This window comes from Somniosus microcephalus, chromosome 12 (assembly GCF_052327205.1).
Source record: "Somniosus microcephalus isolate GS21.2 chromosome 12, FLI_Smic_1.0, whole genome shotgun sequence".
Lineage (NCBI taxonomy): Eukaryota > Metazoa > Chordata > Chondrichthyes > Squaliformes > Somniosidae > Somniosus > Somniosus microcephalus.
The window spans coordinates 163,772,303-163,793,356 of NC_140998.1; the positions used below are offsets into that span (position 1 = coordinate 163,772,303).

The 21,054-nt window shown below is 53.5% G+C and overlaps 1 protein-coding gene across 1 annotated transcript in view; it reads right to left on the reverse strand.

The window, feature by feature from the left end:
* Positions 1-2,723: 2,723 nt before the first annotated feature.
* LOC147109675 (uncharacterized) overlaps positions 2,724-21,054 on the reverse strand; it is a 130,383-nt gene continuing 112,052 nt past the window's right edge. Inside the window, exon 12 of the mRNA XM_086002348.1 lies at positions 2,724-3,257. Within this exon, the coding sequence (XP_085858474.1) occupies positions 2,724-3,257 (534 nt within the window). The remainder of the gene's footprint in view (positions 3,258-21,054) is intronic.

Genomic DNA, 21,054 nt, shown 5'->3' on the forward strand with positions numbered 1-21,054 from the left:
TTGCTGCACTCCCTCCATGGCAAGAACATCCTTCCTCAGATAAGGCAACCAAAACTGCACACAATATTCAAGGTGTGGTCTCACCAAGGCCCTGTACAACTGCAGCAAGACATCCTTGCTCCTGTACTCGAATCCTCTCGCTATGAAGGCCAACATACCATTTGCCTTCTTAACCGCCTGCTGCACCTGCATGCTTACCTTCAGCGACTGGTGCACAAGGACACCCAGGTCTCGTTGCACTTCCCCTTCTCCCAATCTATTGCCATTCAGATAATAATCTCCCTTCCTGTTTTTGCCACCAAAGTGGATAACCAGTGGAGGCTGGTGGGGTGAAAGGTGAGGACAAGGGGAGCCCTATCGTGGTTCCGGGAGGGAGGGGAAGGGGTGAGAGCAGAAGTGTGGGAAATGGAACGGACACGGTCAAGGGCCATGTCAACTACAGAAGAGGGGAATCCTCAGTTGAGGAAAAAGGAAGACATACCGGAAGCACTGGAATGGAAGGTGGCATCGTCAGAACAGATGCGGCGGAGGCGGAGAAACTGGGAGAATGGAATAGAATCCTTAAAGGAAGTGGGGTGGGAGAAAGTGTAGTCCAGGTAGCTGTGGGAGTCAGTGGGCTTATATTGGATGTTGGCCGATAGCCTATCCCCAGAAATGGAGACAGAGAAGTCGAGGAAGGGAAGGGAAGAGTCGGAGATAGACCATGTGAAGGTGAGGGAAGGGTGGAAATTGGAAGCAAAGTGAATGAAATTATCTAGTTCAGGGCGAGAGCAGGAAACAGCACCGATACAGTCATCATTGTAACGGAAAAAGAGCTGAGGGAGGGGACCTGAGTAGGACTGGAACAAAGCATGTTTCACATAACCCACAAAAAGGCAGGCATAGCTAGGACCCGTGTGGGTGCCCATAGCAACACCTTTAGTTTGGAGGAAGTGAGTGGAGTCAAAGAAGAAATTGTTCAATGTGAGAACAAGTTTAGCCAGGTGGAGGAGGGTGGATGGGAACTGGTTGGGCCTCTGTTCAAGGAAGAAGTGGAGCGCCCTCAGGCAGTCCTGGTGGGGGATGGAGGTGTAGAGGGATTGTACGTCCATAGTGAAAAGGAGATGGTTGGGGCTGGGAAACTGGAAACTGTTAAAGTGGCGGAGGGAGTTGCAAGAGTCGCGGATGTAGGTGGGAAGGGAATGGACAAGGAGAGAAATAATAGAGTCGAGATAGGAAGAAATCAGTTCTGTGGGGCAAGAACAGGCTGAAACAATGGGTCTACCAGTCCTGTTTGTGGATCTTGGGAAGGAGGTAGAAGCGGGCTGTGCGGAGTTGAGGGACTATGAGGTTGGCGGTCATGGAGGGAAGATCTCCAGAGGAGATGAGGTCAGTGACAGTCTTGGAACTGAAGGCTTGATGTTCGGTAGTGGGGTCATGGTCCAGGCGGAGGTAGGAGGAGATGTCGGAGAGTTGGCATTCAGCCTCTGCACGGTAGAGGCCAATTCGCCAAACAACAACAGCACCACCCTTGTCAGCAGGTTTAATGACAATGTTCAGATTGGATCGGAGAGAATGGAGTGCTGCAAGTTCAGAGGGAGGTAGGTTGGAGTGAGTGAGGGGAGCAGAGAACTGGAGCTGGCCAATGTCATGCCGGCAGTTTGCAATAAAAAGATCTAGAGAGGGTAAGAGGCCAGGGGGAGGGGTCCAGGTAGAACGAGAATTCTGAAAGCGGGAGAAAGGGTCAGCTGTGCGGGGGGAAGATTCCTGGCCAAAGAAGTGGGCACAGAGACGTAGGCGGCAGAAGAAGAGCTCAGCATCGTGCCGAGCTCGAAATTCATTGAGGTGGGGGAGTAAGGGGATGAAGCTCAGGCCTTTGCTGAGGACTGATCATTCGGGGTCAGAAGGGATAGTGAAAACATGGCAGGGGGTGAGATTGGAAGAAGGGATGGGGTCAGAGGAGAGTGAAGAGGAGGAAGGTTCCGGAGGGGTGTTGGTGTCCAAGAGTTGATGAAGCTTGCGATCCTTGACACCTGGAAGGAATAAAAAAAGTTTTTTGTTGAAGCGTCGGATGAGTCGAAGGATGAAATGGAACTGTGGACCAGGACAGCTTTGAGATAGAGTGCGTTGGTGCTGCTGAAGAGAGATGTTGAGAGTGTTCATGTGGCGCCGCATGGCATTGAGCGCGGATCTCAGGATACGGCGAGAGCAGTGGTTCGAGGAACGCTGAATATCTTGGAGATATCTGTAATCCTGGGTGGATCCGAAACAAGAAGGGTGGAATTTCAGTTGGAATCCACATGGAATAAGTCGGAGCCGGAGACAGTTGCTGAGGAAAGAGATGTGGCTGTGAAACCAAGTCTTAGCAGATACCTGATCAAACACGAGAAGGGAAACAGAAAGCAATGAAGATGAGCAACGTTGAAGTGACGAACGGAAATCCCGTCGGAGAGAAGAGCAGAACTTCTTCAAGGTGGGTATTCCTGGAAGGGAAGTGGCAGTGAACCAAACATTAATACAATAGGAAAATACTGCAGATGCTGGAAATCTGAAACAACAACAAAAAGTGCTGGAAATACTCAGCAGGTCAGGCAGCATTGAGGAGAGGAGAAACAGAGTCGACGTTTCAGGTCGACCCCTTCGTCAGAACTGGAAAAGGTTAGGGAGGAGAGACTTTTAAGCGGGGCAGGGAGGAGGGGAGGAAAGAACAGCTCCAGAATTTAAAGTCCATTCCTTTATCCATCTCACTGTTCCCGGGTAACCTTTGCCCTGACAGTACCAGGTGAACTCTGCTCTGACGGTACCAGGTGACCTTTGCCCTGACGGTACCAGGTGAACTCTGCCCTGACGGTACCAGGTGACCTTTGCCCTGACGGTACCAGGTGAACTCTGCCCTGACGGTACCAAGTGACCTTTGCCCTGATGGTACCAGGTGAACTCTTCCCTGACGGTACCGGGTGACCTTTGCCCTGATGGTACCAGGTGACCTGTTCCCTGATGGTTCCCAGGTAACCTTTACCCTGACAGTATCCAGGTGAACTCTGCCCTGACGGTTCCCAGGTGAACTCTGCCCTGATGGCGCCCAGGCAACCTTTCCTGACGGGACCCGAGCGAGCTCCACCCTGACGGTTCCTGGGCAACCTTTGCCCTGAAGGCTCCCAGGTGAACTCTGCCCTGACGGTTCCCGGGCAACCTTTGCCCTGATGGCTCCCAGGTGAACACTGCCCTGACGGTTCCTGGGCAACCTTTGCCCTGATGGCTCCCAGGTGAACTCTGCCCTGATGGTTCTCAAGTGACCATTACCTATCTTGAGTTATTTGTCCTTCTAGATTAAGTTTCATTTGATTAATATTACACATCCTGATACAGACAAAGAAAATCATAATACATTATACGGAAAACTACCGTGACAACTAAACTCCAAATACTATCATACTTCAAGAAATCATCCCCAGTATTTAAAAGATCCTCCATCTCTCTTTTTTACCATTATGCATCCTGTGGATAATTCTGGATAAGTATTATTTCTCCCTGGCCATCAGTTGTTCCAATTTCCTTGTTAACTCAATGGAAACCAACCCTGAATTTTGGAAATCTAAATTTTATGTCCCTCTTTACTTTAATTTCAATCTCTCTGACAGGTACCAGTGTGTTTCACCCTATCCTGATTACTTCATTAACTGTCAGGAATGACCCAGGTTCTACCTCGCCTCGCCACCAGAGGGCACCATGAACTCTTAATTGTTTCCTTCTTTCTTCCTAATCGTACTCACCTGTGCATGGTTATATGCCTGCTATTTAAGTGGTGCTTAGTTTTATGTCCAGTGCTCAGTCTTGAGTTTCACACTGCCTTGTGATCCTCTTGCTAGCCGACTAGCCTGTATCTGTGCTGTTGTTATTTTGTTTGTTTCTAGTAAAGTCTACCTTTGTTTATGCAACCTAACCTCTGCCTCAGTTTGCCTTCCTGCAATTGGGTTCACCCAGTGCCACTCGTCACAGCAAGACTGAGCCAAACATGGACCCAGCAGAGAGGGACCAATGGCCACGACGTGTCTTTGAACATCTACAACTGATCTTGGATGAACTGCGGTGCTTCGCCACGTCGTTCTCCCGAAGCCAGAAACAGCTGGAGGCCCTCGTCATTGCTTTCCATCAGAGCCAGAGTCAGGCGACCCAAGCTACTCCAGCACCGTTACCCGCTCCTTCGGTTTCGCTTCCCCCTCTGAAAGAACCCCGATTACCTGCACCCGAGCGCTATGATGGTAACCCGGGAGGATGTCGAGACTTTCTAACCCAGTGTTCCCTGGCTTTCGAGCTGCAAGGTTCATTGTTTCCCACTGACCGTTCCCGAGTAGCCTACATCGTTTCGCTACTCACCGGCAAAGCACTTACCTGGGCTACGGCTGTCTGAGAACAGCAAACTCTGGCATGTTCAAACTACCAACTTTTCACTGAGGAAATGAGAAAGGTCTTTGATCATCCTGTCAATGGGAGAGAGGCATCTAACAAACTGCTTCGGCTTCGCCAGGGGGCTCGTAGCGTTGCGGACTTCGCCATTGAGTTTTGCACTCTCGCGGCGGAGAGCCAATGGAATTCGGAGGCGCTCATCGCCACTTTTTGCCACGGTCTCATGGATGAAATCCAGGACGAACTGGCTTTCAGAGATTCAGTGAGTGATTTGGAGTCTCTCTTTGATATGTCCATTTGAGTGGATAATCGTCTCCGTGAGAGGCGAAGAGAACGCCGCTCCTTTTTCACCCCACTTCCGGAAACAAGAGCCTTCCCTGCTTCGAAGCCATCCGAGAGCCTCCGAGCCATCCCGAGTCCATCTTTGACTGCTCCAGAGGAGCCCATGCAGTTGGGAGTAGCTCGTCTCTCGCAGCCTGAACGTGATCGCCGAATGAGAGAGGGATCTTGCCTCTATTGTGGGGAACCGGGCCACTTTCGCTCTTCTTGTCCAATTGATGGGAAAAGCCAGGGCTCGTCCAGGACAGAGGGCCCTGAGATGAGCATAGAAACATAGACATAGAAACATAGAAGATAGGAGCAGGAGTAGGCCATTCGGCCCTTTGAGCCTGCTCCGCCATTCAATGAGATCATGGCTGATCATCCAAATTCAGTACCCTGTCCCTGCTTTCTCCCCATATCCCTTGATCCCTTTAGCCTCAAGAAATATATCCAACTCTTTCTTGAATATATTTAATGAACTGGCCTCCACCGCCCTCTGTGGCAGAGAATTCCACAGGTTCACCACTCTCTCTGGGTGAAGAAATTCCTCCTCATTTCAGTCCTAAATGGCTTACCCCTTATCCTTAGACTATGACCCCTGGTTCTGGACTCCCCGGCCATCCGAAACATCCTTCCTGCATCTAGTCTGTCCAGACCTGACAGAATTTTATAGGTTTCGATGAGATCCCCTCTCAATCTTCTAAATTCCAGTGAGTATAAGCCCAATCGACACAATCTCTCCTCATACGTCATTCCTGCCATCCCAGGTATCAGCCTGGTGAATCTTCGCTGCACTCCCTCCATGGCAAGAACGTCCTTCCTCAGGTAAGGTGACCAAAACTGCACACAATACTTAAGGTGCGGTCTCACCAAGGCCCTGTACAACTGTAGCAAGACATCCTTGTTCCTGTACTCGAACCCTCTTGCTACGAAGGCCAACATACCATTTGCCTTCTTAACCGCCTGCTGCACCTGCATGCTTACCTTCAGTGACTGGTGCACAATAACACCCAGGTCTCTTTGCACTTCCCCTTCTCCCAATCTATTGCCATTCAAATAATAATCTGCCTTCCTGTTTTTGCCACCAAAGTGGATAACCTCACATTTATCCACATTATAGTGCATTTGCCGTGTTTCTGCCCAATCACCCATCCTGTCCAAATCGTACTGGAGTTTCACGACATCCTCCTCACAGCTTACCCTCCCACCCAGCTTTGTGTCGTCTGCAAATTTGGAGATATTACATCCAATTCCCTCATCTAGATCATTAATATATATTGTGAACAGCTGGGGTCCTAGGACCGATCCTTGCGGTACCCCACTAGTCACTGCCTGCCACTCGGAAAACGACCCATTTATTCCAACTCTTTGCTTTCTGTCCACCAACCAGTTCTCTATCCAAGTCAATACCTTGCCCCCAATCCCATGTGCCTTAATTTTGCACGCTAATCTCTTATGTGGGACCTTATCGAAAGCCTTCTGAAAGTCCAAATACACCACATCCACTGGTTCTCCCTTATCTATTTTACCAGTTACATCCTCAAAAAATTGCAGTAGATTAGTCAAACATGATTTACCTTTTGTAAATCCATGTTGACTTTGTCCGATCTTGTCACTGCTTTCCAAGTGCTCTGCTATTACATCTTTTATAATAGACTCCAGCATTTTCCCCACTACCGATGTCAGGCTTACCGGTCTATAATTCCCCGCTTTTTCTCTACCACCTTTTTTGAATAGCGGGGTAACATTAGCTACCCTCCAATCCATGGGTACCGTTCCAGAGTCTATCGAGTTCTGGAAGATGACCAGCAATGCATCTACTATTTCTAGGGCCACTTCCTTAAGTACCCTGGGATGTAGACCATGTAGCGTAACTGTCCCTCCCGGCCCCACTGTTTCTAGGGTCCTGCTGGCATCTTCCCTTTTCTGGGGCAATTAACAACATGATCTTAAGGCCCTGGTGGATTCTGGGGCCGATGGTAACTTCATGGATTTGGGTTTAGCTAAACAGCTCAAGATTCCCCTGACCCATCCAGATCACCCCCTCACTGTTATCGCACTGGATGGAAGACCCCTGGGCTCCGGAACTATTCACCATCTTACTGCCCCCCTGTGTTTGGGCGTGGAAGGACAACATTTCAAGACCATCCAATTCTCCCTTATCCACTCTCTCGAGTTTCCATTAGTTCTGGGTTACCCTTGGTTGGCCTGCCATAATCCACGCATGGATTGGGCCGCCGGCCGGCTTACGGAATGGGCCTCCGCCTGCCACACCACCTGTCTTCGCTCCAAGCCTCCTTCCCAGCCCCAGGAGCCACCATCTCACTCTGAATTGTCCCGAGTGCCTCCCGAGTATGAGGATTTAAGAGAGGTTTTTAGTAAGGTTCGAGCCACATCACTTCCCCCTCATAGGCCATATGACTGTGCCATTGACCTCCTGCCTGGGACATGCCCACCTAGGGGTAGGATCTTCTCTCTTTCTGCTCCAGAGACTGCCGCCATGGAGGATTACATCCATGACGCCCTCACTGCTGGCTTCATCCGTCCGTCCACCTCTCCTGCTGGTGCCGGTTTTTTCTTCGTGAGTAAGAAAGATGGAGGTCTCCGCCCCTGCATCGACTACCGTGGCCTTAACAAGATTGCTATAACCGTTATCCTCTTCCGCTCATGTCGACAGCCTTCAAGCTACTACAGGGAGCCACAGTCTTCACAAAATTGGATCTCCGCAACGCCTACAACCTCATCCGTGTCCGCGAAGGGGACGAGTGGAAGACGGCATTCAACACACCTACTGGGCACTATGAGAACCTGGTCATGCCCTTTGGATTGACCAATGCCCCTGCTGTGTTCCAGGCGCTCATCAACGACGTCCTCTGAGACATGCTGAATCGCTTTGTCTTTGTCGACCTGTATGACATTCTCATTTTCTCCAAAACTCTTCACGATCATGTCCAGCATGTAAGGCAAGTCCTGCAACGTCTGCTTAACAACCTCTTGTTTGTCAAGGCTGAGAAGTGTGAGTTTCACGTTTCCACGGTTTCATTCCTGGGCTTCATCATCTCCAGCGGCAACATCCAAATGGACCCTGGCAAGACCCAAGCTGTCCGAGATTGGCCACCACCCACCTCTCTCAAACAGGTGCAACGTTTCTTGGGGTTTGCTCATTTCTATCGGAGATTCATCAGGAACTTCGGCACCATTGCTGCCCCTCTCAACGCCCTCACCAAAACCGCTTCCACCCCGTTCAGTTGGTCTGCTGAGGCTGCGCAGGCTTTCGAGGATCTCAAGCGGCGCTTCACGTCTGCTCCTGTCCTCGTGATTCCAGATCCTTCACTCCCCTTCATTGTCGAGGTGGATGCCTCTGATATAGGAGTGGGTGCCGTTTTGTCCCAGCGGTCTAACGACAACAAGCTGCACCCTTGCGCCTTCTTTTCTTGCCGACTCACTCCTGCAGAGCGAAACTGTGATATTGGAAACAGGGAACTACTAGCAGTTAAGTTGGCACTGGAGGAGTGGAGACATTGGTTGGAGGGGTCTAAACACCCGTTCATTGTCTGGACAGACCATAAGAATCTGGCCTATATCCAGGAGGCCAAACGGCTTAACTCCCATCAAGCTTGCTGGGCTTGATTTTTCAATCGTTTCGACTTTGTCCTGTCATATCGTCCAGGATCCAAGAATCTCAAGCCTGATGCTCTCTCCAGGCAATTTGATCCACCTGAGCGGGAGAGACAACCAGAACCTATTCTTCCAACTTCTCGAATTGTAGCACCAGTTCGCTGGGGGATCGAGACGCTGGTCAGAAAGGCGCAGCAGAGGGAGGCAGACCCTGGCAATGGCCCACCAGGTCGCCTTTTTGTTCCCAACACGGCACGCTCGCAAGTTCTGCAGTGGGGGCATTCGTCTCGACTCACCAGTCATCCAGGCACATCCAGGACGCTGGAGTTTCTTCACGGAAGGTTCTGGTGGCCCACCATGGAGAGGGACGTAAAGGCGTTCGTGGCAGCTTGTGCTACTTGTGCACGAAACAAGAACCCTCGATCCCGCCCCCAGGGTTTGCTGCATCCTCTCCCCATTCCCACCCGCCCCTGGTCACACCTCTCTGTGGATTTCATCACAGGCCTTCCACCATCTCAAGGCAACACTGTCATTCTGGTCATTGTGGATCGCTTCTCCAAAGCCTGTTGCTTTCTGCCCTTGCCCAAGCTTCCCTCAGCCCAAGAGACAGCCGAGCTCATGGTCCAGCATGTTTTCAGGTTGTTCGATTTGCCTCTTGACATCGTCTCTGACCGTGGTCCACAATTCGCCTCCCGGTTTTGGAGAGCTTTCTATAAGCTCATTGGAGCTACTATCAGCCTTTCCTCGGGTTTCCACCCTCAGTCTAATGGTCAAACGGAACAGATCAATCAAGACCTGGAGACGACCCTAAGGTGTCTCGTGTCTGCTAACCCTGCGACCTGGAGCCGTCACATCGTCTGAGCTGAGTACACGCACAACACCTTGCACTGCTCCTCCACAGGAATATCACCATTCAAGTGCCAGTTCGGGTTTCAGCCTCCACTGTTCCGGAGCAGGAGCTCGAGGTGGGTGTTCCCTCCGCGGAGAAGTTTGACCAGCGCTGTCGACGGACCTGGAGAAGAGCGCGGCTGGCTTTACAATGAGCTTCTCAGCAACGACGGATCCAGGCCAACAAGCGGCGCAGACCGGCTCCTTCATTCCGTCCTGGTCAGAGGGTCTGGCTTTCTACTCAGGATCTCCTGCTGCGGGTGGAGTCCCGCAAGCTGGAGCCCCGTTTCATCGGTCCCTTCACGGTGTTGAGGAAGGTCAACCCAGTGTCCTACCATCTCCAGCTGCCTCGCTCCATGCGGATTCATCCCACCTTCCACGTGCTCCGGCTCCGGCCAGTGGCCATCAGTTCCCTGGCGCCTGCCACGAGGCCTCCCCCTGCTCCCCGCATCATCGACGGCCAGCCTGCCTACACGGTCCGTCGCCTGATGGACTCTCGCCGGGTTCACGGGAGCCTCCAGTTCCTGGTGGACTGGGAGGGGAATGGTCCGGAGGAACGCTCTTGGGTCCCGGACCGGAACATCCTGGATCATGACTTGGTGCAGGTCTTTCTTCGTCGTCGCCATGGACCTTCTGGGGGCACATCGGGGGCCGTTCCTAGGGGGAGGTCCTGTCAGCAATGACCCAGGTTCTGCCTCACCTCGCCACCAGAGGGCACCATGAACTCTTAATTGTTTCCTTCTTTCTTCCTAATCATACTCACCTGTGCATGGTTATATGCCTGCTATTTAAGTGGTGCTTAGTTTTATGTCCAGTGCTCAGTCTTGAGTTTCACACTGCCTCGTGATCCTCTTGCCGGCCTACTAGCCTGTATCTGTGCTGGTGTTAATTTGTTTGTTTCTAGTAAAGTCTACCTTTGTTTATGCAACCTAACCTCTGCCTCAGTTTGCCTTCCTGCAGTTGGGTTCACCCAGTGCCACTCGTCACAATTAACTAGTCAGTTTCTCTGTGGAGCCTGTGACAGTGCCTTGATTAATAAATTTAATTTGTTGTGATACAGTATGTGCGCTCACTCTCCTGAACACATATACTTTTTCCTGTTGTGCTCTTATAAGAAGATAAGAAAAAAAAAATTAGCAGCAGGAGGAGGACATTCGGCCACTCAAGCCCGCTCCGCCATTCAATAAGGTCATGGCTGATCATCGACTCAACTCCACTTGACCGCCCGATCCCCATATCCATCAATCGGATTGTGGGTGGAGTGATTGTGAGACTGGGATTGTGTGGAATGACGGTGAGACTGGGACTGTGTGGAAAAACGGTGAGACTGGGATTGTGAGGAATGACGGTGAGAATGGGACTTTGTGGAGTGACGGTGAGACTGGGATTGTGTGGAGTGACGGTGAGACTGGGATTGTGTGGAGTGACGGTGAGACTGGGATTGTCCGGAGAAACGGTGAGACTGGGATTGTGTGGAGTGACGGTGAGACTGGGATTGTGTGGAATGACGGTGAGAATGGGACTTTGTGGAGTGACGGTGAGACTGGGATTGTGTGGAGTGACGGTGAGACTGGGATTGTCCGGAGTGACGGTGAGACTGGGATTGTCCGGAGTGACGGTGAGACTGGGTTTGCGTGGAGTGACGGGGATTGTGTGGAGTGACGGTGAGACTGGGATTGTGTGGAGTGATGGTGAGACTGGGATTCTGTGGAGTGACGGAGAGACTGGGATTGTGTGAAGTAACGGTGAGACTGGGATTGTGTGGAGTGACGGTGAGACTGGGATTGTCCGGAGTGACGGTGAGACTGGGATTGCGTGGGGTGACGGTGAGACTGGGATTGTGTGGAGTGACGGTGAGACTGGGATTGTGTAGAGTGACGGTGAGACTGGGAATGTCCGGAGTGACGGTGAGACAGGGATTGTCCGGAGTGGCGGTGAGACTGGGATTGTGTGGAGTAACGGTGAGACTGGGATTCTCCGGAGTGACGGTGAGACTGGGATTGTGTGGAGTGGCGGTGAGACTGGGATAGTGAGAAGTGACAGTGAGACTGGGATTGTCCGGAGTGAAGGTACAACTGGGATTGTGTGGAGTGACGTTGAGACTGGGATTGTGTGGAGTGACGTTGAGACTGGGATTGCGTGGAGTGACGGTGAGACTGGGACTGTGTGGAGTGACGGTGAGACTGGGATTGTGTGGAGTGACGGTGAGACAGGGATTGTGTGGAGTGACGGTGAGACTGGGATTGTGTGGAGTGACGGTGAGACTGGGATTGTGTGGAGTGACGGTGAGATTGGGATTGTGTGGAGAGACGGTGAGACTGGGATTGTCCGGAGTGACGGTGAGACTGGGAATGTCCGGAGTGACGGTGAGAATGGGATTGTCTGGAGTGACGGTGAGACTGGGATGGTCCGGAGTGACACTGAGACTGGGATTGTGTGGAGTGACGGTGAGACTGGGATTGTGTGGAGTGACGGTGAGACTGGGATTGTGTGGCGTGACGGTGAGACTGGGATTGTGTGGAGTGACGGTGAGACTGGGATTGATCCGGAGTGATGGTGAGACTGGGATAGTGTGGAGTGACAGTGAGACTGGGATTGTGTGGAGTGACGGTGAGACTGGGATTGTCCGGAGTGACGGTGAGACTGGGATTGTCCAGAGTGATGGCGAGACTGGGATTGTGTGGAGTGACGGTGAGACTGGGATTGTTCGGAGTGATGGTGAGACTGGGATTGTGTGGAGTGACGGTGAGGCTGGGAATGTCCGGAGTGATGGTGAGACTGCGATTGTGTGGAGTGACGGTGAGACTAGGAATGTCCGGAGTGATGGCGAGACAGGGATTGTCCGGAGTGACGGTGAGACTGGGATTGTCCGGAGTGACGGTGAGACTGGGATGGTCCGGAGTGACGGTGAGACTGGGATTGTGTGGAGTGACGGTGAGACTGGGATTGTGTGGAGTGACGGTGAGACTGGGATTGTGTGGAGTGATGGTGAGACTGGGATTGTGTGGAGTGAAGGTGAGACTGAGATTGTGTGGAGTGATGGTGAGACTGGGATTGTGTGGAGTGAAGGTGAGACTGAGATTGTGTGGAGTGACGGTGAGACTGGGATTGTGTGGAGTGAAGGTGAGACTGGGATTGTCCGGAGTGACAGTGAGAATGGGAATGTCCGGCGTGACGGTGAGACTGGGATTGTCCGGAGTGGCGGTGAGACTGGGAATGTCCGGAGTGACGGTGAGACAGGGATTGTCCGGAATGACGGTGAGACTGGGATTGTGTGGAGTGACGGTGAGACTGGGATTGTCCGGAGTGACGGTGAGACTGGGATTGTGTGGAGTGACGGTGAGACTGGGCTGTGTGGAGTGACAGTGAGACTGGGATTTTGGGGAGTGACGGTGAGGCTGGCATTGTGTGGAGTGACGGTGAGACTGGGATTGTGTGCAGTGACGGTGAGACTGGGATTGTGTGGAGTGATGGTGAGACTGGGATTGTGTGGTGTGACGGTGAGACTGGGATTGTGTGGAGTGACGGTGAGACAGGGATTGTCCGGAGTGACGGTGAGACTGGGATTGTGTGGAGTGACGGTGAGACTGGGATTGTCCGGAGTGACGGTGAGACTGGGATTGTGTGGAGTGACGGTGAGACTGGGCTGTGTGGAGTGACAGTGAGACTGGGATTTTGGGGAGTGACGGTGAGGCTGGCATTGTGTGGAGTGACGGTGAGACTGGGATTGTGTGGAGTGATGGTGAGACTGGGATTGTGTGGTGTGACGGTGAGACTGGGATTGTGTGGAGTGACGGTGAGACAGGGATTGTCCGGAGTGACGGTGAGACTGGGATTGTGTGGAGTGACGGTGAGACTGGGATTGTGTAGATTGACGGTGAGACTGGGATTCTGCGGAGTGACGGTGAGACTGGGATTGTCTGGAGTGGCGGTGAGACTGGGAATGTCCGGAGTGATGGTGAGACTGGGATGGTCCGGCGTGACGGTGAGACTGGGATTGTGTGGAGTGACGGTGCGACTTGGATTGTCCGGAGTGACGGTGAGACAGGGATTGTGTGGAGTGACAGTGAGACTTGGATTGTGTGGAGTGACGGTGCAACTGGGATTGTGTAGAGTGACGGTGAGACTGGGATTGTGTGGAGTGATGGTGCAACTGGGATTGTGTGGAGTGACGGTGAGACTGGGATTGTGTGGAGTGACGGTGAGACTGGGATTGTGTGGAGTGTTGGTGAGACTGGGATTGTGTGGTGTGAAGGTGAGACTGGGATTGTCCGGAGTGACAGTGAGAATGGGAATGTCCGGCGTGACGGTGAGACTGGGATTGTCCGGAGTGGCGGTGAGACTGGGAATGTCCGGAGTGATGGTGAGACTGGGATTGTCTGGAGTGACGGTGAGACTGGGATTGTTCGGAGTGACGGTGAGACTGGGATTGTGGGGAGTGACCATGAGACTGGGATTGTGTGGAGTGAAGGTGAGACTGGGATTGTCCGGAGTAATGGGGAGACTGGGTTTGTCCGGAGAGATGGTGAGATTGGGCTTGTGTGGAGTGACGGTGGGACTGGGATTGTGCGGAGTGATGGTGAGACTGGGATTGTGTGGAGTGATGGTCAGACTGGGATTGGGTGGAGTGACGGTGAGACTGGGAATGTCCGGAGTGAGGTTGAGACTGGGATTGAGTGGAGTGAAGGTGAGACTGGAATTGTCCGGAGTGGCGGTGAGACTGGGAATGTCCGGAGTGATGGTGAGACTGGGATTGTGTGGAGTGACGGTGAGACTGGGATTGTCCGGAGTGACGGTGAGACTGGGATTGTGTGGAGTGACGGTGAGACTGGGATTGCGTGGAGTGATGGTGAGACTGGGATTGTGTGGTGTGACGGTGAGACTGGGATTGTGTGGAGTGACGGTGAGACTGGGACTGTCCGGAGTGACGGTGAGACTGGGATTGTGTGGAGTGACGGTGAGACTGGGATTGTGTGGATTGACGGTGAGACTGGGATTCTGCGGAGTGACGGTGAGACTGGGATTGTCTGGCGTGGCGGTGAGACTGGGTTTGTGTGGAGTGACGGTGAGACTGGGTTTGTGTGGAGTGACGGTGAGACTGGGATTGTGTGCAGTGACGGTGAGACTGGGAATGTCCGGAGTGACGGTGAGACTGGGATTGTGTGGAGTGACGGTGAGACTGGGATTGTGTGGAGTGACGGTGAGACTGGGATTGTGTGGAGTGACGGTGAGACTGGGATTGAGTGGAGTGAAGGTGAGACTGGAATTGTCCGGAGTGACGGTGAGACTGGGAATGTCCGGAGTGATGGTGAGACTGGGATTGTCTGCAGTGACGGTGAGACTGGGATTGAGTGGAGTGAAGGTGAGACTGGAATTGTCCGGAGTGGCGGTGAGACTGGGAATGTCCGGAGTGATGGTGAGACTGGGATTGTCTGCAGTGACGCTGAGACTGGGATTGTGTGGAGTGCCGGTGAGACTGGGATTGTGTGGAGTGACGGTGAGACTGGGATTGTCCGGAGTGACGGTGAGACTGGGATTGTGTGGAGTGACGGTGAGACTGGGATTGTGTGGCGTGATGGTGAGACTGGGATTGTGTGGTGTGACGGTGAGACTGGGATGGTCTGGAGTGACGGTGAGACTGGGATTGTGTGGAGTGATGGTGAGACTGGGATTGTCCGGAGTGACGGTGAGAATGGGAATGTCCGGCGTGACGGTGAGACTGGGATTGTCCGGAGTGGCGGTGAGACTGGGAATGTCCGGAGTGATGGTGAGACTGGGATTGTGGGGAGTGACCATGAGACTGGGATTGTGTGGAGTGAAGGTGAGACTGGGATTGTCCGGATTAACGGGGAGACTGGTTTGTCCGGAGAGACGGTGTGATGGGGCTTGTGTGGAGTGATGGTGAGACTGGGATTGTGTGGAGTGATGGTCAGACTGGGATTGGGTGGAGTGACGGTGAGACTGGGAATGTCCGGAGTGAGGGTGAGACTGGGATTGTGTGGAGTGAAGGTGAGACTGGGATTGTGTGGAGTGACCGTGAGACTGGAATTGTGTGGAGTGACGGTGAGACTGGGACTGTGTGGAGTGACGGTGAGACTGGGACTGTGTGGAGTGACGGTGAGACTGGGATTGTGTGGCGTGACGGTGAGACTGGGATTGTCCGGAGTGACGGTGAGACTGGGATTGTGTGGAGTGACGGTGAGACTGGGATTGTGTGGAGTGACGGTGAGACTGGGATTGTGTGGAGTGACGGTGAGACTGGGATTGTGTGGAGTGACAGTGAGACTGGGAATGTCCGGAGTGACGGTGAGACTGGGATTGTCTGCAGTGACAGTGAGACTGGGATTGAGTGGAGTGAAGGTGAGACTGGAATTGTCCGGAGTGGCGGTGAGACTGGGAATGTCCGGAGTGATGGTGAGACTGGGATAGTCTGGAGTGACGGTGAGACTGGGATTGTTCGGAGTGACTGGGATTGTGTGGAGTGACGGTGAGAGTGGGATTGTGTGGAGTGACGGTGAGACTGGGATTGTGTGGAGTGGCGGTGAGACTGGGAATGTCCGGAGTGATGGTGAGACTCGGATTGTGTGGAGTGACCGTGAGACTGGGATTGTTTGGAGTGACGGTGAGACAGGGATTGTGTGAAGTGACGGTGAGACTGGAATTGTCCGGAGTGACGGTGAGACTGGGATTGTGTGAAGTGACGGTGAGACTGGGATTGTGTGGAGTGACGGTGAGGCTGGGAATGTCCGGAGTGATGGTGAGACTGGGATTGTGTGAAGTGACAGTGAGACTGGGATTGTGTGGACTGACGGTGAGACTGGGAATGTCCGGAGTGATGGTGAGACAGGGATTGTCCGGAGTGACGGTGAGACAGGGATTGTGTGGAGTGACGGTGAGACTGGGACTGTGTGGAGTGACAGTGAGACTGGGATTGTGTGGAGTGACAGTGAGACTGGGATTGTGTGGAGTGACGGTAAGACTGGGATTGTGTGGATGGACGGTGAGACTGGGATTCTGCGGAGTGACGGTGAGACTGGGATTGTCTGGAGTGGCGGTGAGACTGGGATTGTGTGGAGTGACGGTGAGACTGGGATTGTTCAGAGTGACGGTGAGACTGGGATTGTGTGGAGTGACGGTGAGAGTGGGATTGTGTGGAGTGACGGTGAGACTGGGATTGTGTGGAGTGACGGTGAGAGTGCGATTGTCCGGAGAATCAGTGAGACAGGGTTTGTCCGGAGTGACGGTGAGACTGGGATTGTGTGGAGTGACGGTGAGACTGGGTTTGTGTGGAGTGACGGTGAGACTGGGATTGTGTGCAGTGACGGTGAGACTGAGATTGTGTGGAGTGACGGTGAGACTGGGATTGTGTGGAGTGACGGTGAGACTGGGATTGTGTGGAGTGACGGTGAGACTGGGATTGTGTGGAGTGACGGTGAGAATGGGATTGAGTGGAGTGAAGGCGAGACTGGAATTGTCCGGAGTGACGGTGAGACTGGGAATGTCCGGAGTGATGGTGAGACTGGGATTGCCTGCAGTGACGGTGAGACTGGGATTGAGTGGAGTGAAGGTGAGACTGGAATTGTCCGGAGTGGCGGTGAGACTGGGAATGTCCGGAGTGATGGTGAGACTGGGATTGTCTGCAGTGACGCTGAGACTGGGATTGTGCGGAGTGACGTTGAGACTGGGATTGTGTGGAGTGCCGGTGAGACTGGGATTGTGTGGAGTGACGGTGAGACTGGGATTGTCCGGAGTGACGGTGAGACTGGGATTGTGTGGAGTGACGGTGAGACTGGGATTGTGTGGCGTGATGGTGAGACTGGGATTGTGTGGTGTGACGGTGAGACTGGGATGGTCTGGAGTGACGGTGAGACTGGGATTGTGTGGAGTGACGGTGAGACTTGGATTGTGTGGAGTGACGGTGCAACTGGGATTGTGTGGAGTGACGGTGAGACTGGGATTGTGTGGAGTGACGGTGAGACTGGGATTGTGTGGAGTGACGGTGAGACTGGGATTGTGTGGAGTGACGGTGAGACTGGGATTGTCCGGAGTGACGGTGAGACTGGGATTGTCCGGAGTGGCGGTGAGACTGGGAATGTCCGGAGTGATGGTGAGACTGGGATTGTGGGGAGTGACCATGAGACTGGGATTGTGTGGAGTGATAGTGAGACTGGGATTGTGTGGAGTGACCGTGAGACTGGGATTGTGTGGAGTGACGGTGAGACTGGGACTGTGTGGAGTGACGGTGAGACTGGGACTGTGTGGAGTGACGGTGAGACTGGGATTGTGTGGAGTGACGGTGAGACTGGGACTGTGTGGAGTGACGGTGAGACTGGGATTGTGTGGAGTGACGGTGAGACTGGGATTGTGTGGAGTGACAGTGAGACTGGGATGGTCCGGAGTGACGGTGAGACTGGGACTGTGTGGAGTGACGGTGAGACTGGGATTGTCCGGAGTGACGGTGAGACAGGGATTGTGTGGAGTGACGGTGAGACTGGGATTGTGTGGAGTGACGGTGAGAGTGGGATTGTCCGGAGTATCGGTGAGACTGGGATTGTGTGGAGTGACGGTGAGACTGGGATTGTGTGGAGTGACGGTGAGACTGGAATTGTCCGGAGTGGCGGTGAGACTGGAAATGTCCGGAGTGATGGTGAGACTGGGATTGTCTGCAGTGACGGTGAGACTGGGATTGTTCGGAGTGACGTTGAGACTGGGATTGTGTGGAGTGCCGGTGAGACTGGGATTGTGGGGAGTGAATATTAGACTGGAATTAGCCGGAGTGACGGTGAGACTGGGATTGTGTGGAGTGACGGTCAGACTGGGATTGTCCGGAGTGACAGTCAGACTGGTATTGTGTGGAGTGACGGTGAGACTGGGAATGTCCGGAGTGATGGTGAGACTCGGATTGTGTGGAGTGACCGTGAGACTGGGATTGTTTGGAGTGACGGTGAAACAGGGATTGTGTGAAGTGACGGTGAGACTGGAATTGTCCGGAGTGACGGTGAGACTGGGATTGTTCGGAGTGATGGTGAGACTGGGATTCTGTGAAGTGACGGTGAGACTGGGATTGTGTGGAGTGACGGTGAGGCTGGGAATGTCCGGAGTGATGGTGAGACTGGGATTGTGTGGAGTGACGGTGAGACTGGGAATGTCCGGAGTGATGGTGAGACAGGGATTGTCCGGAGTGACGGTGAGACTGGGATTGTCCGGAGTGACGGTGAGACTGGGATTGTCCGGAGTGACGGTGAGACTGGGATTGTGTGGAGTGACGGTGAGACTGGGATTGTCCGGAGTGACGGTGAGACAGGGATTGTGTGGAGTGACAGTGAGACTGGGATTGTGTGGAGTGACGGTGCAACTGGGATTGTGTGGAGTGACGGTGAGACTGGGATTGTCCGGAGTGAAGGTGAGACTGGGATTCTGTGGAGAGACGGTGAGACTGGGATTGTGTGGAGCGACGGTCAGACTAGGATTGTGCGGAGTGACGGTGAGACTAGGATTTTCCGGAGTGACGGTGAGACTGGGATTTTCCGGAGTGACGGTGAGACTGGGATTTTCCGGAGTGACGGTGAGACTGTGATAGTGTGGAGTGATGGTGAGACTGGGATTGTGTGGAGTGACGGTGAGACTGGGATTGTCTGCAGTGACGGTGAGACTGGGATTGCGTGGAGTGACGGTGAGACTGGGATTGCGTGGAGTGATGGTGAGACTGGGATTGTGTGGTGTGACGGTGAGACTGGGACTGTCCGGAGTGACGGTGAGACTGGGATTGTGTGGTGTGACGGTGAGACTGGGATTTTCCGGAGTGACGGTGAGACTGGAATTGTCCGGAGTGGCGGTGAGACTGGGAATGTCCGGAGTGATGGTGAGACTGGGATTGTGTGGAGTGCCGGTGAGACTGGGATTGTGTGGAGTGACGGTGAGACTGGGATTGTGTGGAGTGACGGTGAGACTGGGATTGCGTGGAGTGATGGTGAGACTGGGATTGTGTGGTGTGACGGTGAGACTGGGACTGTCCGGAGTGACGGTGAGACTGGGATTGTTCGGAGTGACTGGGATTGTGTGGAGTGACGGTGAGAGTGGGATTGTGTGGAGTGACGGTGAGACTGGGATTGTGTGGAGTGGCGGTGAGACTGGGAATGTCCGGAGTGATGGTGAGACTCGGATTGTGTGGCGTGACCGTGAGACTGGGATTGTTTGGAGTGACGGTGAGACAGGGATTGTGTGAAGTGACGGTGAGACTGGAATTGTCCGGAGTGACGGTGAGACTGGGATTGTGTGAAGTGACGGTGAGACTGGGATTGTGTGGAGTGACGGTGAGGCTGGGAATGTCCGGAGTGATGGTGAGACTGGGATTGTGTGAAGTGACAGTGAGACTGGGATTGAGTGGAGTGACGGTGAGACTGGGACTGTCCGGAGTGACTGGGATTGTCTGGTGTGACGGTGAGACTGGGATTTTCCGGAGTGACGGTGAGACTGGAATTGTCCGGAGTGGCGGTGAGACTGGGAATGTCCGGAGTGATGGTGAGACTGGGATTGTGTGGAGTGCCGGTGAGACTGGGATTGTGTGGAGTGACGGTGAGACTGGGATTGTGTGGAGTGACGGTGAGACTGGGATTGCGTGGAGTGATGGTGAGACTGGGATTGTGTGGTGTGACGGTGAGACTGGGACTGTCCGGAGTGACGGTGAGACTGGGATTGTGTGGAGTGACGGTGAGACTGGGATTGTGTGGATTGACGGTGAGACTGGGATTCTGCGGAGTGACGGTGAGACTGGGATTGTCTGGCGTGGCGGTGAGACTGGGATTGTTCGGAGTGACTGGGATTGTGTGGAGTGACGGTGAGAGTGGGATTGTGTGGAGTGACGGTGAGACTGGGATTGTGTGGAGTGGCGGTGAGACTGGGAATGTCCGGAGTGATGGTGAGACTCGGATTGTGTGGAGTGACGGTGAGACAGGGATTGTGTGAAGTGACGGTGAGACTGGAATTGTCCGGAGTGACGGTGAGACTGGGATTGTGTGAAGTGACGGTGAGACTGGGATTGTGTGGAGTGACGGTGAGGCTGGGAATGTCCGGAGTGATGGTGAGACTGGGATTGTGTGAAGTGACAGTGAGACTGGGATTGAGTGGAGTGACGGTGAGACTGGGAATGTCCGGAGTGATGGTGAGACAGGGATTGTCCGGAGTGACGGTGAGACAGGGATTGTGTGGAGTGACGGTGAGGCTGGGCTTGTGTGGAGTGACGGTGAGACTGGGACTGTGTGGAGTGACGGTGAGACTGGGATTGTGTGGAGTGACAGTGAGACTGGGATTGTGTGGAGTGACGGTAAGACTGGGATTGTGTGGATTGACGGTGAGAGTGGGATTCTGCGGAGTGACGGTGAGACTGGGATTGTCTGGAGTGGCGGTGAGACTGGGATTGTGTGGAGTGACGGTGAGACTGGGATTGTTCAGAGTGACGGTGAGACTGGGATTGTGTGGAGTGACGGTGAGAGTGGGATTGTGTGGAGTGACGGTGAGACTGGGATTGTGTGGAGTGACGGTGAGAGTGCGATTGTCCGGAGAATCAGTGAGACAGGGTTTGTCCGGAGTGACGGTGAGACTGGGATTGTGTGGAGTGACGGTGAGACTGGGTTTGTGTGGAGTGACGGTGAGACTGGGATTGTGTGCAGTGACGGTGAGACTGGGAATGTCCGGAGTGACGGTGAGACTGGGATTGTGTGGAGTGACGGTGAGACTGGGATTGTGTGGAGTGACGGTGAGACTGGGATTGTGTGGAGTGACGGTGAGACTGGGATTGAGTGGAGTGAAGGTGAGACTGGAATTGTCCGGAGTGACGGTGAG